Genomic DNA, 15,595 nt, shown 5'->3' with positions numbered 1-15,595 from the left:
CCCCCCCCCCCCCCCCCCCCCCCCCGTCTATGACAGAATGTATCTTTATATCATTCACATTGATAAAAAACCCTTTCAATCTAATCCTTTTTAACACTTGGCCAAGATCAACCACATTAAGAAAAAGGAAGTGTAATCTGTGGTTGAGAAAGAAAAAACAACCAAGAAGTTATCTGGAAATACTTAGGCCCCGAGGGAATCCAGAGAAAGTACAGAGACAGTAATAAGGACATGAAACCCACAAAATCTATAGAGAAGGATAACAAAATATACATTTCCTCCCAAGGCAACACATCAGAATATTTGCTGTTATGAAAATGAAGACAAATTAAATAAATTTAAAGCATCTTTTTGTCCATGTGCACCATAAACTCAACATTCTTGTTAAGTATGGTTGATCATCATCCAAAGTCACTAATGAACACATTTTACTGGCAAATATTAGACAGAAAAATGGAAAATAAAAATATATGCTTTAAAATTTACTTTGAATTTACGTTTAGAACTAATATATTTTTATACCTCAAGAATGTCAAATTCTTCTTCAAGCTCTTCTAAAGAAACTTCTTCTTCTTCTATGTTGAATGAACACAACGAAAATAAGATGACTAAGACACTTAGACATAACGTAAATGGAATTTTAGCAGTGTGATCTTTTTCAACTAACCTTCCTTACTCCTTTCAATTCATTTTCAACATGTTTTAAACTAATATTCTTAATGCACAATTCTGATTATGTTACTTTTCTTCTTAAAAACTTTTAGCTGCTCTTACTAAAGAAAATCTTTAGCCTGATATTCAGGGCCCTTCAAAATCTGTTTCCAAGAGAATTTCTAATCTTATTTCCTGTGACCCTCCTTTGAATGAAGAATAAGAGTACTGGTGAGTCAGTATTTGCAGATTTGGAATTAAAAGGAAATAGTGCTAAATAAAATGCTATCATTCAAATATACAGATAATTATAGATTGCCTCTGCATGCTAAGTGATAAAGAGAAGCAGAGGTAAAACTATATGTAAGAAAGATTACAATACTTAGTGACTTTAATACTAATTATACTAAGCATTGAATGAATGACAAACACAAGTGCTAGAGTTTAGGGTTTACTTCACTGTTTTGAAAACAAAAACAAAAACAAAAAACAACAACAGAAGGATGCCCAAGCACAGGTAAGAGTCCTATAAGCTATGAGTGAGAAGGAGAAAATGAGGAAAGAACTTTTGTAGTGATCAAACAAAGTTTCCCTCCAAACCTAGGGTTTCTTCCTTTCTTCCTATTGACTCTGGCTGCTGCTCTCCACCTAGAGAGCATTTTTATCTTGTCTTTTCTGTATTCTTTCACATTCTTTTACTATTTAATTTGAATGTCTTTCTCTATGTTAATGGTTTTGATCTCATTTTGTTTTTTAATTGTATCCACTGCAAATCCTTTTTGGAAATAAACAGCGATCAAGTCACATTTTCTTTACTGTTTCAATTTTTTTTCCTTCAAAAAGCAAACAAATTAAAAATGTATCTGAACAGATATTTTTCCAAAGAAGACATATGCTCACATGTACATGAAAAGATGCTCAACTTCATTAATTATTAGGGAAATGCAAATAAAAACCACAATGAGATATCACCTCACACCTGTTAGAATGGCTATTGTCAAAAAGACAAGAAATAGCAAGCACAGGCAAGGATGTGGAGAAAAGGGAACATTTGTGCACTGTTCATGGGAACGTAAATTGGTAAAACCACTATGTAAAACAGTACAGAATTTCCTCAAGAAATTAAAAATAGAACTACCATATGGTTCAGCAATCCTTATTCTGGGTATAGAAAGAAAGAAAGAAAGAAAGAAAGAAAGAAAGAAAGAAAGAAAGAAAGAAAGGGGAAAGAAAAGAAAGAAAAAGAGAAAGAGAAAGAAAGAAAACACTAATTTGAAAAGATATATGCACCCCATGTTCACCACAGCATTATTCACAATAGCCAAAATATGGAAACAACCTACGTGTCTATTGATGAATGAATGGATAAAAAAAACACTGTGGTATAGATCTACAATGGAATATTATTTAGCCATAAAAAAACATTTGTGACACTTGCCATTTTGACATGGGTGGACCTAGAGGGTATGATGCTAAGTGAAATCAGTCATTCTATGATCTCTTAAATGTGGAATTTAAAACACAAACTGATAGATTGCCAATTGGTGGTTGTAGAGGCTGGAGGAGGGGGGGTACTGGGTTACTGTGTTTAAGTTTAAATAAATTGAATAAAAATTATTTTTAAAAGTACACTCAACATTACATAAACTATGATGGAAGAATGTGAAAATATTTCATTAAAAATGGTAAGTGTGAAAAAAATAAAGTGAACAAAACACATGCAAGAAACCTGAGAAACAAAACAACAAAACAAGAAAAATTCCCAGCCCCCACAGCCCAGTTGTGCAATATTCTTCATGAAGAATATATCACCCTTGCTGATGTGATTTGCATTTATTCTGAACCTGGATTTTTATTCCTCTCATTCAACGTTGATTCTAACAGGGTTATTTGTGGACTATTCTCTTTTAATAGACTAAATCTTCCTGAAGGCAGATATTATGTTTTATTAAATTTTGAATCCTTCTATGTCTTGAATTCCCCAAAGTGGTTTTGATAGATGTCTGGTAAAAACAGAGTGAGTGAATAAATTTGAGTAAGTTTTAAAATGTCACTAAAATCATTCTTTATGAAAGAGGTAAAGCCCAGAGGAGATTGCCCTTAAGAAACTTTTTTGGGGAACAATAGATAAATAAGAGCATGAATCAAAGATAAAAGAAAAGTTAATATTCAGTAAAAATTATTAATCTCTTTCTCACTCATACTTTGATCCCATGGATAGGTGACAACACAGGCAGGTAAGAATGGAAAATTCTAGTGATTATGCGGAAGAGCTGAAAATCAGACCTTCAAATATCCTCAAAAGTAATATTATCTCCAGTCTCAAAGGCATAATCATAAAATGACTTAAATATAAATTATTTTTTAAAATATAAATTATTTAATGCTAGAACATTTTCATGAGAAGAAAATAAAATGTGGGGTGCGTGGGTGGCTCAGTTGGTTAGGTGTCTGGCTCTTGATTTTGACTCAGGTTGTCATCTCAGCTCAGGTCATGATCTCAGAATCATAGGACTGAGCCCCAAGTTGGGCTCCATGCTCAGTGGGGATTTTGCTTCTCTCCCTTTCCTTTTGCCCCCTCCCTGCTCACACGTGCACTCTCTAAAATAAATAATCTTTTCAAAAAAGGAAAAAAGAAAAGGAAAATGGGAGACAGTTCATAAATTTATATTTTAAAAAAAACTAGAATATTTTTGTATGAAAATTTCAGATGAATTTCCAACTCCTATACTGATCATTTTCTCCAAGAAAAACATGACATTTTAGTAATAAACCATCTCAAATTGGCATAATGTAAGTGTTCTGTTTGTCTATCTCTGTATAATAAACTACATCAAAACTTAGTGATTTAACAATTTATCTTTCATGGTCCTGGAGGTTGATGAGCTCAGCTGGGGCGGTTCTCTAAGTATTTCATATAGTTGTAACAAATAGCAACTAAGGCTGGAGTCATCTGAAGGCATCTTCCCTTATGTCTGGCACCTGAGCTTTAGGATGGCTGAACAACTGGGATAGGTAGTCAAGCATCTTTCTCCACCTGGCTACCTTGTGCTTTCTTCTAACAGACTCAAGGTAGAAGAACTTCTTATGAGGTGACTGACTTCCTCAGAGAAACTGTTTCAAGAGAGGCAGCCAGGAGGAAAGCTGCAGGAGGAAAGCTGCTTCATCTTGGAAGGCATATAGTGTCACTTCTGTTATAATCTAACGGTCAAGGTAATCATAAACTAGCCCAGATTTAAGGAAGTAGAGGAATAGTCTCCACCTCTTAATGGGGGAATGGTTGTGGGTACAAGAAGGTAAGAACTGATGGTGGACATTTCGGAGTCAGGTACCTCAGTAACATTCTTGAGAATATATAAATTCAACTTTTTTTTTTTAAGATTTACTTATTTATTTTTGAGAGAGAGAGAGAGAGTGTGTGTGCATGTGGGGGAGGGACATGAGAAGAGGGAGAGAAACAGACTCCTCGCTGAGCGAAGCCCAAGGCAGGGCTCCAGGGCTCAATCTCAGGACCCTGAGATCATGACCTGAGCAGAAATCAAGAGCCCAAGATACCTGGGTGGCTCAGTCGGTTAAGCGGCTGCCTTCGGCTCAGGTGATGATCCAGTCCTGCTCTGGGCTCCTTGCTCAGCAGGGAGCCTGCTTCTCCCTCTGCCTGCTCTGCCTGCTGCTGCTCCCCCTGCTTGTGCTATTTCTGACAAATAAATAAAATCTTAAAAAAAAAAAATCAAGAGCCAGAGGCTCAACTGACTGAGCCACACAGGCACCCCTAAATCCAACTTCTTAAATAAAGAATGGTGTCCCTTAAGAAAACCTAACTTCTCAATGAAAACTGAGAAAAGAGAACCATAAACAGACTCATAATTCTGATTATTTGATTTTCAGTAAACGTTTATATTAAAAATGTATCTGTATTCTATTTCAAGAACCTAGCATTTGGCCAAAGGATTATATGTGTATTCTTGTTAACCCAGTATGGTTCCTGAACCAGTAGAAATGTCAGAAATGCAGAATATCAGATCCTACCCCAGAACTATTGAAGCAGAGTTATATTTTAGCAAGATGCCCAAGAGATTCATATGCACACTAAAGTTTTGGGCAGTGCTGACTTGGACCATACTCATACACTAGTATACACAGGGTATCCTCAAACTTCTCATCATAGGAAGAAACCTAGAAAAGATGAAGTATCCTTCTTCCAACTCTGGAGCAAAGAAGTATTGTATATTTAACCTTGGTTTTAAGTGGAAAAAACAGCTAAAACTTGACTGCCCCTATAAAATCTTTGACAAGTTAGAAACTACTTGTGTGGAGTGGAAATCTTGTTTTTATCTGGGACATCAAGGATCATTCCTATGTATGTGGGAAAATGTTTGATCTATGACAGTTTTTTTTTTTAACATAACTAGGGAAGTTAAGGAGACAGACCCAAAAAGGTGCAAAGAACTTGAAAATAGATTATAAGTACCTTATGTACATTTAGCTAGTTATATATAAAGACACATGGAAATGTTTTTGCTATTATTAGTGAATTATTTAAAATATATTTGTAGGCAGGACAACATCACTGTCTTGCAAGTTAGCTTGCTATTATTTACCAAAGCCTTTAAATTAAATGAAAGCAAATTTAAAACCAAAAATGTCCTTTTTAAATAAATGAAATTAACTTTTGAGAACATACCATTTTCTTCCAAAAATATGTTCAATCCATTCACAATTTCTTGCTTGTTTCTTCTTAACTCATCACTCATTTCTATGATCTAAATTATAAAATATAAAATGCCTACAAGAAAGTTCTTAAAAATCAAATAAGTTCAACATTAAAGATAATTTTTAATTTGCCACCATTATTTTGTCTTGCTAGGAAATTATATTTGAACACCGAAGTCCTTTATGAATAAAACTATTTCATTTCAGGAACAGCTAGAAACTTTAGGTTGGTTCCTAAAGGCCCCAGATACAAGCCTAGATTATAACTTAAACATCTGATTTAATAATTTTCTAAAAAGATATTGAATTATTTTCCTAGTCTGTGAGAAACTCAAAAGAATTAGTTGCAATTATATTGACTTTTTATTAAAGAAAAAAGGCAAACGAGGCTCTATTCTTCTAGTAATCAGATATCACCATAAATTAGCCAAATGAGGAGAGACTTCTTTTCCACTTTAATTCTATTATGGCATCATCTCAGAGAATCTAAACTGAAATCGCCCACAAGGCTACAAGGCCCTCGATACCTGTCAAATAGACTCTATCCAAAACTACAGAGCCTTTATCTCTTTCCATTTGGATCACTCACACTGTCTGAATTCTTAAGTAGCCTGCTAACTTGTTCTATCTGCTTTTAACTTGGCTAAAGTCTTCTGAACCTTACTGTGTACTTCCCTGCTTAAAAATTTTAATGGCTTTCCACAGTCCTTATGATAAAATTTTCCAAATCCTTTGGGCGCCTGGGTGGCTCAGTTGGTTAAGCGTCTGCTTTCAGCTCAGGGCATGATCCCAGGGTCATGGGGCTCCCTGCTTAGCAAAGAGGCTGCTTCTCCCTCTCCTTCTGCCCCTCTCCCTGCTTGTGAGCTCTCTCTCAAATAAGTAAATAAAATCTTTAAAAAATAATTCCAAATCCTTAGAGGCCTGAGACCCTTTATGAACAATGTACTGCCTATTATTTTAATCCAACCTCCGCTTACTCAAGATCCAATGATGTAGAATTCCTTGCATTCATCAATACACTGACACATGCTATTCCGTCTGCCTGAAATACCCTTCTTTCTTCTCCCAGATAATTTCTTATCAAGATTCAGCTTACTAGTTTCTTCCATAGATTTCTCCAAGTTGGAGTGGGTGCGCCTTTATGCTCCCATAGTACATACTACATACCCTCCTAACATTCATATTATATTGCAATAGTTTTTCTCCTCTAGAGGGCAAAAAATGTCTTTATAGTCTGTGTTTAGCACTGAGTGTGACACTCCATGTTACTGAATAAATGAAGAAAGTAATATACAACTAAAGCAGAGATGGAGGGGTTTGTTTTAGTGATTTCTAGTCCCATTTGAGTAAGGTGGAAGAAATCTACTCCCTCCTCCCCCTGCCACTGATCTATAGTTTAAAAGATTTTATGGAAAAAGTGGCCTAGTCAGAGGCACTTAAGTATGGTCAACAGTAAGGTAGTAATAATTAACTGAAAAGAGGTTATTCCAGGTCCTGCTAATGAATGTTCAAGACAAAATAGGAAGAAACAAAATTATGGACTGTTAGAAATGATTGTGCACTTGGGGGTCAAGTTTAGCATCTTCACTGCAGAGATGAAAAATAATGAGCTGAAAGAAATGGATTTGAGACTGTTGGGGGAACTTTGATACAGGATAGGACAGTGGTTCAAATCAGTGTGGCTCAAATTTGATAACCACTGGGATAGGATTTTAAAAACTAGAGAAAGGATCTTTATATTAATTTGTAATGGTTTAAGGAGGAATAAAAAGTATAATAAATAATAAGAGAAAACAATCTCAAGACAGCAGTGCTGAGACTTAAGTGGTGTGTTGCTAATATTACTGAAAACAATAAAGGTTTTGAAGATTAAAAATTTGTTAAATTTAGGTGAGATCAACCAAAAGATCCGGACTAAGGTAACAGTTAGCCCTTATTTATTCAGGCTTATAAAGTAATTGACAATATCAAGTCATTTTTTAAAATTTGGCTTTGCAGTAAAATTTATTCTTTCAGTACTTACCTTGCTTTTGTTTATGGTAATAACATCTGAAGTAGAACTAGTAGAGTACTAGATCATCTGTGGGCACTGAGGCAAATCACTTACTTATTCATCTGTAAAATCGTTCGGATTAGATCACCTCAAAGGCTCCTTTTATTAACTATGAATCCACCAACACTGGTTTGCCATAATCAATGTAGAATGCTCCAATTCCAACAAGTCTAATTCATTTAAATACCTTAATATCATTATTGGTATTTTAGTTTGCTTGGCAACTCTGGTTTTTAAGTTAGTGGGTCAACATTTGGGTGCCCAATAAATAGGTCATATTTATATGTTTAGTTAAGAAATGCAGGCTGCTGGTGACATGGATTGCAATTCCTACAATCCCAGGCACAAAATCTGGATTAAGATCACAGAGAATCAAATAGCCAGTGTAAGTAACGACAAAACCCTGTCCATCGGAATTAAGGCCTAACATTTTCAGTAGGTTAAATAAACGGAACTTCGTAGGCACTGCTGGACCACGCATGGCTACCTTCAAGGCAAAAGGTCCGACGTCGGCGGCCTGTAGGCCTCGCCTCCGCATGGCTTTGGCGTCACTTCTGTGCTGTAGCTACGGCTGGGATGCTAAATTAGGCCCTTGGGTCTCAAGAGCACTTTGGAGAATCCACACCCTGTGAGTGCCCCCTCTCCCCAGCCAACTGAGAAAAAGGGGCAATTTAAGGTAGGCTTTTCTCTCTCTCTAGATCTCCTCCCCTCACCCTTAAAGCCCAGTGCCAGCCTCCCCAACTACAGTGGCCGTTACCTCCATCCTGGGAACCAGGGCTTCACCGTCGCTGCCGCCCGCTCCAGCCATTTTGTCCCGTGGGGCCACGGCTGCTGCAAGGGCTTGTGGGGCGATGGGGAGGGCAGCCAGGGCAGCGCGGGGGCGAGGCTTCCGCGACCTCCTATGAAGCCAGGAGGCGGGGCCTCAGACGAGCCCGGACCCCACCCACCAAACTCCCTTAGAGAAAATGCTGCTGCCCAAAGTTGAGCTAGGATTCCTTACAGTGGTGCCGGGGAGCGTTCGGTACTTCTCTTTGCCCCCAAATACTTTTGTTGGCCTTAACAACTCTACAAGGCCTATTTCTCATGCCAGGCAGTGTAACAGTGGTAAAGAACAGGAGTTCTAGGGATAGAGTCTCAATAGTACCTACAATCCTAAATTTGTTAAGATTAAATGGAGATCATACAAGCTAATTAAGTGCATTGTGTATCCAGCAAATAGCAAACCTGCCATCATTACTACTAGCCTGATTGGGCACAATCCAAGTCTGCAAAGAAAGGCCATTGTAGGATCTCTTGCAACAACTGACTGTTACCAGCTAGAAAATGAATCCTAAATTTTGCTTGGCACTGGCACAAATGTGTGATGCAAATTCGTTATCTTCTATATCTCTGTGGGCTTCTCCTTCCTCAATTTACCCAGAGACTCAGAATGTCTCCCAAAGAGGGGTTCCAAACTTTCAAAGGGGATTATGGAAAAAATACAGTATTTAAGTTATAGGTAAAGGATCATGTTGTCAGGGAGAAAAAGGCCTGGCTTCAGGTAGAATTCCAGGTATCACAATTTGTATCTTAACAAAACAAGGTTCGTTAAGAATTGAAAACTTCTTGAGAATTATGGGAGATAGTACTGAGTATGGAGATAGTGTATCCAGTATAACACATCTTACTTTATAAAACAAATATATCCATTAAACATGTCTCAACTTTCTGTAAATCAAGTGTTTTGGTGCACGGTGTGTGGGACCTAGTTTTTTAAAGGACACGATGAATAATCTTAACCTAAATTTTCTGTTAAATCTCTGAATCTTCCCATTTTCTCTGACAAATGTTGACCTCAAAGCCCAACATTTCTGTTACCCCAAAACAGAGGTAAATGGCAGGATTTTGAAAGCTAAACTTTCTTCCTCTAAACTTCATTTTCTCACTCTCTCCCACTCTCTCTCTCCATCCTACTTTAAACAACATGGACAACTTCTGTCAGATATCTACCAGCTCAGTCTTTAATTGCTCTCTGCACAGGACTGACCCAGTGCATCAGTCCACTCAGGCTGCCATAACATAATAACACAGACTGAGTGGCTTAAAAGAACAACAGACATTTATTTTCTCACAGTTCTGGAGACTAGAAGTCCAAGATCAAGGTGCCAGCATGCTTGGTTTCTGGTGAGAAACCAGAAACTATTCCTAATCTATTTTTTTTTTTTTATTCCTAATCTATTCCTGGATTATAAAGTGCCACATTCTCTTTGTATCCTCACATGGAGGTTGGTGGGAGAAAAGGAAAGAGAGTGAACGGAAGCTCTGATGTCTTTTTTTACAAGGGCACTAATCACACCATGAGGGCCCTTATCCTCATGAGTTCATCTAAACCTAATTACCTCTGAAAAGGCCCCATCTCCAAATTCCATCACAATGGGGGTTAGGACTTCAACATATGAATTTTGGTGACACAATTCAATCCACAGCCCTTAGTAAATCAACCACCCAAGAATACTAGGTATTTTCAGTTTGCAGTTTACAACCAATAATTATAATGAAGGCTGGTTCTTGAGAATAAATTGAATAGCTGACATTGGTTTAAGTTTTCAAAAATTTTTTAAATATACAAGTCAGTGAAGCTTCACTTATAAAATACTTAACACATGATAGTACAAAGATGGTTTAAAAACTGACTCCTATTATTTATTATGAAATCAATCTCAATAGTAACAAATTTTCTTATACATATTTAATCAGGTAGCTTCTGGAAGATGGGTTAAATGATGAAAAAATGGGCGACCATGAACACACCCTTTAATTTCATTTCCAAATTGGTCCTTCATTCTGTAGATAATGTCTTGGACGTCCTCTTTGGATAAGTACATGGGCAACTGTCTAGATAAACGCACTGCTTCTCCCTGTGAAGAGAAAGCCATATGTTTTACCATGATATACCCTGAAGCAGAAAACATGTTATTCCTGGCAAGAAAGAAGGCAAAAATAGATTATATTCTTATTATTCATTCACTCACATATTAAGCACAAACTATGTGTTAGTCGCTACTGTAGGTTTTACACACAGTGGAGAGTAAGACAAACATCCTTGCTTATGTGAAATTTATATTCTAGTGCAGATAAACAAAACAGATAAGGACAAAATTGTGGGGCGCCTGGGTGGCTCAGGTGGTTGGGTGTCCAACTCTTGATTTCAACACAGGTCATGATCTCAGGGTTATGGAATGGAGGAGCCCCATGTTGGGCTCCACACAGGCATGGAGCCTACTCTCTCCCTCGCCCCCTCCCCACACCTCTCTCTCCCTCTCTAAAAAAAAGAGATAGAGACAGAGAGAGTCCTGACATGAACGGATGAATGGGAGGTAGAGTCAAAGCCTGTTGATGAACTAATTATGAAGGATACAGAATCAAGGATAATGTCCACATTTTTGGTACAGTGATGCTGTTTTCTGAGATAGGAAACACTGAGCATTTAGGGGTAAATAGTATTAGCAAAGCTGGCTTCCTTTAAGATTTATTTAAAAAAACTGTACTTCAAAGAACTTGAGCCTACTATTCTAACCACATACCCTCTCCCATTATCTTTCTAAACATCCTACTCCTTTCCAACTAAACCTATTGTTTTCTTCACTTTGACCTTTAATCTCCTCAGTCCCTCCTTATTGCTCTGCCCCATCAGCACCCTTCTTGTCATCCTTCCCTACTTAAGGCACAGATAGTAAGACATTAAGGATACTATTTCTAGTTTTCTGTATTCCTTTTTGATCCTACGAGAACCTAATTCATCTTTATATTCCTCTAGAACCTAACACAGTTTCTCGTATACATTGTGGGTTCAAATGTGTTCACTCACCCCCTTGTTCTACCGTATGCATCTTGTAATCCTTATACTTGGATAAACTGTATCATGTACTGTTGGAAAAATCACCAAACTATCCTGACTAGATCCAATAACAATATTAGCTCTTATGAGTGCTCCATGCCATTTGGACATCTTAGTCTTCTCTAAATCAATCTTCTCTTACAATACCTACAGCTCTTATTTTCAGATCTTCTCTACTACGCTCAAATCCCCAATGCCTCCCCAGCCTCTTCATTCTCAGTAGATAATTTCTTCTACACCTTCATCACATGTATCATACATGGCTTCTCTCAAGTTTACCTCAAAATATTTTTACTTCCACCTTCCCTCTCGTCTGCTCTTGACTGAGAGAAGTTTCTCCTTTCTAAAACTTATATTGTTATCCCAACTTCCTTCCTGCCTCTTCTGGACATCTGCTTTCCAATCTTATATGTCAGTCTTTTCCACCAACAACATAGACAAGCTAATCTCTCTTTTCTTCTTTTCACCACCATATGACTTGCTGCCTACTCTTTTTCACCACTGCCCCACTCTTAAGCCACTGGCAAGTCCTCCATCTGGACTACTTTTCTATTACCACGGCTATCTAGCAGCCATACCAGATGGTCTTCAAGCAACTATTACCCTATAAAGAATCTGATACTACTTTCTCATTTTTAAATTTCTTTTATTCCTTGACCTTTATATCTACGCCTCTACTGTTTTTTCTTTTACTCTCCTACCTTTATTTCTGATTATCTTATTCAGCTTGACCTTAAATGGAAGTATTCCTGTAGATTTTTTTTTTAAAGATTTTATTTATTTATTTGAGAGAGAGAGTGAGAGACAGCATGAGAGGGGAGAGGGTCAGAGGGAGAAGCAGACTCCCTGCTGAGTGGGGAGGCTGATGTGGGACTCGATCCTGAGACTCCGGGATCATGACCTGAGCCAAAGGCACTCGCTTAACCAACTGAGCCACCTAGGTGCCCCTCCTTTAGATCTTACAGAAGTTCTCTTTTTTTCCTAAACTCTCTTCTATAACAATCAATCCACAACTGACTTAATGTAATGAGAGACATAATATTAGTAAAAATATTTATATCTAATCCCAACCCCTTTTTTTGTTATTTTTGAAATCATATTTCTTCCCAGGTGGTTTTTCAATACACAAAACACTACCCTCAAACTCCTTCAACCTTCATTTAAGTTTATACTACCTCCTTCAGAAGAACAGATTCCTTTGAAGTCATTAGAAACTCAGTGTTAAATTGCTCCCACAATAGGCTAGGAAGTTCCATAGGTCAAAGCTCTTGAAGGACTTACAGAATCTACTGAATAACAATCTTTGGAAAGGGTAAAAAGTGGACTTTCCTGAAGTCTGACCCTCAGAATACAGTGGGCACATCATGATTATAGTCTAAACAAAAATAGCCCATTTTTTTTTTTTAAAGGGAGAAAACAAATCTCATTTACATTCAGGTTTGTTCTTGAAGTAATACCAAACTTGAGGAATAGAACTTCAAACATGGAGACACTCACTATTGTTTCCCAATCACTATCCTATACTTGGACATTCAAAACCTTATAATCTTCCTCCAACCCATATTACTTCAGAACTTATTTTTTTAACCCACTGTTACATTTCTCATTTGTGGTAGATATTCCTAGGAAACTAAAATTTCCTTTTATTCAATAATACATCTTTCACTTTTCTTCCCTTTTTGCCCTTGAAGAGATTGGTGATTGAAATCCCACTGCATTTCTTTATAGACAGGTATTTGGTATAAAGATGGAGAAATCTTATATCCCTTCTTAAAAATCGGAAAAATTTCTCCAAAAAAAAAAAAAAATCAGAAAGAACTTCACTATAAAGGGTCTCATGCATAAGGCTCTTCCTCAATATGCACTCAAGAAATAATGTTAAAGTAAGGATCCATGATAGTTTACTACAACCAGTCTATGATATGAAATTTTTTCTTTTTTAGTATTTCTTCTTACAAACAGATAATAAACCTTATAGAAACTTTACTATTTTGAAAACTTACTATTTTAATAAGAAACAGTTAAGTATGTTAAAACATAACCAACCTACATAACCTAATAATGCATACCTCTAAATAACTTATGACTTTGCGAGGTCTACATTCATAAACTTCCTTTGCATTTTTGTTTAATATAGCATTAAGAATTTCTTTTAAGTCCATCACTCCATAGAATGGGAGACAATTAGCCATTTCTTCTATTTCCAAGTAGTCTTCAGCAATGGAAACGCCTAAAAGAAAAATAAATAAAACCACATGTAGATAGTTAGTTTTGTTTAAATTATATTCCAGAAAATATCTATTAAAAACAAAATCACTGTTAAAACACTTAGTGAACCCTCCTTAGAATTTAATATAGTCAGGACAAAGTTTTGTTCCTTAGCTGGAGAACAAATAATAATTTCCCATAGGATTTCACATTAAGTCATAAGTGCTCATAGACACCACATGTGCTTTATATCATTTAATTTAATCTTAGTTATTGCACTTCTGTTCCCTACATTTGTTTAGAACATTTCTTACTTTGGAGAGAAAATGGAGTCCCATGATATTTATTAAAATAAAACTGGTCTAAACGTTTTAACAACCGCTGCTGTTCAAATTCTGTTCTACTAGTTTAATACTAATTTAAAGGCCTGAATTATTTCTATGATTATTTTAACTTACAAATTATAAAAATACTCACATAGTAATTTATTTTTTTCCAGTTTTATTGAGATATAATTGATAAACACTGAGTAAGTTTATGGTATTCATAGTATTGATTTGATACACTTATATATTGCAAAATGATTACCACTATAGTAACTTACTAATATATTACTAATTTGAGGGAATGAAATACTGTTTACACAGTAATGTTTACTCAAAATATTTTAGTAAAATAATATTTAAAACTGACATTATTTATCAAACTACTTTAAATCATTTAGTGACTAAAATAAAACTAAAAATCATCTACATGATTAGCTATATAATGGGGTAAAATATCCATAACACCATAAATTTCAAAGGATCAAATCTGGCTTTAGAATGCATTTTAAGATGTTGCAAAATAGCAAATATTTGACTTCTTTGGCTCCATCTGCGTAACAGTGTTCTTAATATTTAAGTCCACCCATGTTACCTAGAATTAAGAAAATGAGACAGTTCAATGTTGGGTAAACAGCAGCTATCAACAGACGAATAAAAAAAGAGGAGTGATGTAGCTTGAAGAGTTTCAGATCCTGAGATGTCAGTGATCCTGTCCCTAATCTGCTTCCAGTTAAGATCACTTCCTTGACCTGGATAAGATATAATGGTGGTACACTAAACAGAGCAGGCATCCCTGGAAACAACTGGAGAGTATTAGAAGATCTATAATCAAGCATTAAGGAATAAAACAGAGAGTTTTGTCAAGGGAGACAAAATGAGAGTTTGAGCAACCAGGGGAACTTAAATGGGACCTGAAACAGGATTTACACAGGCAAAAAGGAAGAAGCAGAATATTATAGTCCACATCTTTTTACATATATAGATAAGGAAATTACAAAAATATTAGCCCAGGGACTTTTCACTATTGCTGGTTCTTCACCTTTTATAGTACAATTAGACTGAAAAGTCTAATAGTGACAACATTTGCCCTGGAAAATCATACACATTTCACAGAATTAACTTGCGGATATGGGTTAGTATTTGGCAACAGATAAGGAAATTGAGCAATATTTTAATCACCATGTTTGCAAAATTCTGATATGGGAAACTTATAGACATTTGGAACCCTGTAACAATAAATTTTCAAGAATTTTCCATAAGATTCTGTGAAATGCTTCCCAGTTTTCAGGGAAAACACTTCAAAAGAGTAAGTGGAATGACAAGTTTTCACTTCTTAAAATACGGAATTCTTATTGATGTAGAACAAAAAACTATTCCCATGAACAAGAAAAATTCTTAGGATCACATTCAGAATCTTTTCCCTCAAAGTCAGATGTATTCCTCCTCTCTTTTAAATGTCCTTATCATTCAAAGATGTTTTGTGACAGCTAGCAAACTCCTTATCCAAAGTTTGTCCAAGACAACAAACTCACTAAGAGAAGAAACGGTCTTTAAGAAAACATGACATAAAAATTAATGAAGGGGGAAAAAAAAGGCTTAAAAAAGAGGAAGGCATGAAGTTTTTAATTTAATCTGTTATTGCTAAGATAAATAATGCTGATGACAATCTAAGAAAAATTAATTCTAATCAAATCAAGTCAGTTTGCAGATGACTCTTACTCATTTTTATATCGTTGGTGCCTTGCAAAGTACCTGGCATTCAACAGGACT

The 15,595-nt window shown here is 36.1% G+C and overlaps 2 protein-coding genes across 9 annotated transcripts in view; both read right to left on the bottom strand.

Annotated features, from left to right (window-relative positions):
* The window catches only part of LOC117796474 (SAP domain-containing ribonucleoprotein-like), a 47,053-nt gene extending 38,826 nt beyond the window's left edge, over positions 1–8,227 (bottom strand). Inside the window, exons 1-3 of the mRNA XM_034644375.1 lie at positions 8,172–8,227; positions 5,333–5,411; positions 523–575 (exon numbers count right to left, since the gene is read on the bottom strand). Of these exons, the coding sequence (XP_034500266.1) occupies positions 523–575; positions 5,333–5,411; positions 8,172–8,222 (183 nt within the window). The 5' untranslated portion in view covers positions 8,223–8,227. The remainder of the gene's footprint in view (positions 1–522; positions 576–5,332; positions 5,412–8,171) is intronic.
* Positions 8,228–9,550: 1,323 nt separating this feature from the next.
* Positions 9,551–15,595, bottom strand: part of PMS1 (PMS1 homolog 1, mismatch repair system component) — an 88,255-nt gene continuing 82,210 nt past the window's right edge. For 4 of the 8 annotated variants that reach the window (XM_034654845.1, XM_034654850.1, XM_034654848.1 and 1 more), the window contains 2 exons: positions 13,361–13,521; positions 9,553–10,311 (listed from right to left, as the gene is read on the bottom strand). In XM_034654845.1, the coding sequence (XP_034510736.1) occupies positions 10,147–10,311; positions 13,361–13,521 (326 nt within the window). In that variant the 3' untranslated portion in view covers positions 9,553–10,146. Of the gene's footprint in view, positions 10,312–13,360; positions 13,522–15,595 lie in introns of all 8 variants that reach the window. The other 4 variants (XM_034654844.1, XM_034654846.1, XM_019799069.2 and 1 more) reach the window with 3 other exon arrangements.

The sequence above is a fragment of the Ailuropoda melanoleuca genome, chromosome 2 (assembly GCF_002007445.2).
Source record: "Ailuropoda melanoleuca isolate Jingjing chromosome 2, ASM200744v2, whole genome shotgun sequence".
NCBI lineage: Eukaryota > Metazoa > Chordata > Mammalia > Carnivora > Ursidae > Ailuropoda > Ailuropoda melanoleuca.
This window is presented reverse-complemented; position numbering and strand designations above follow the sequence as displayed.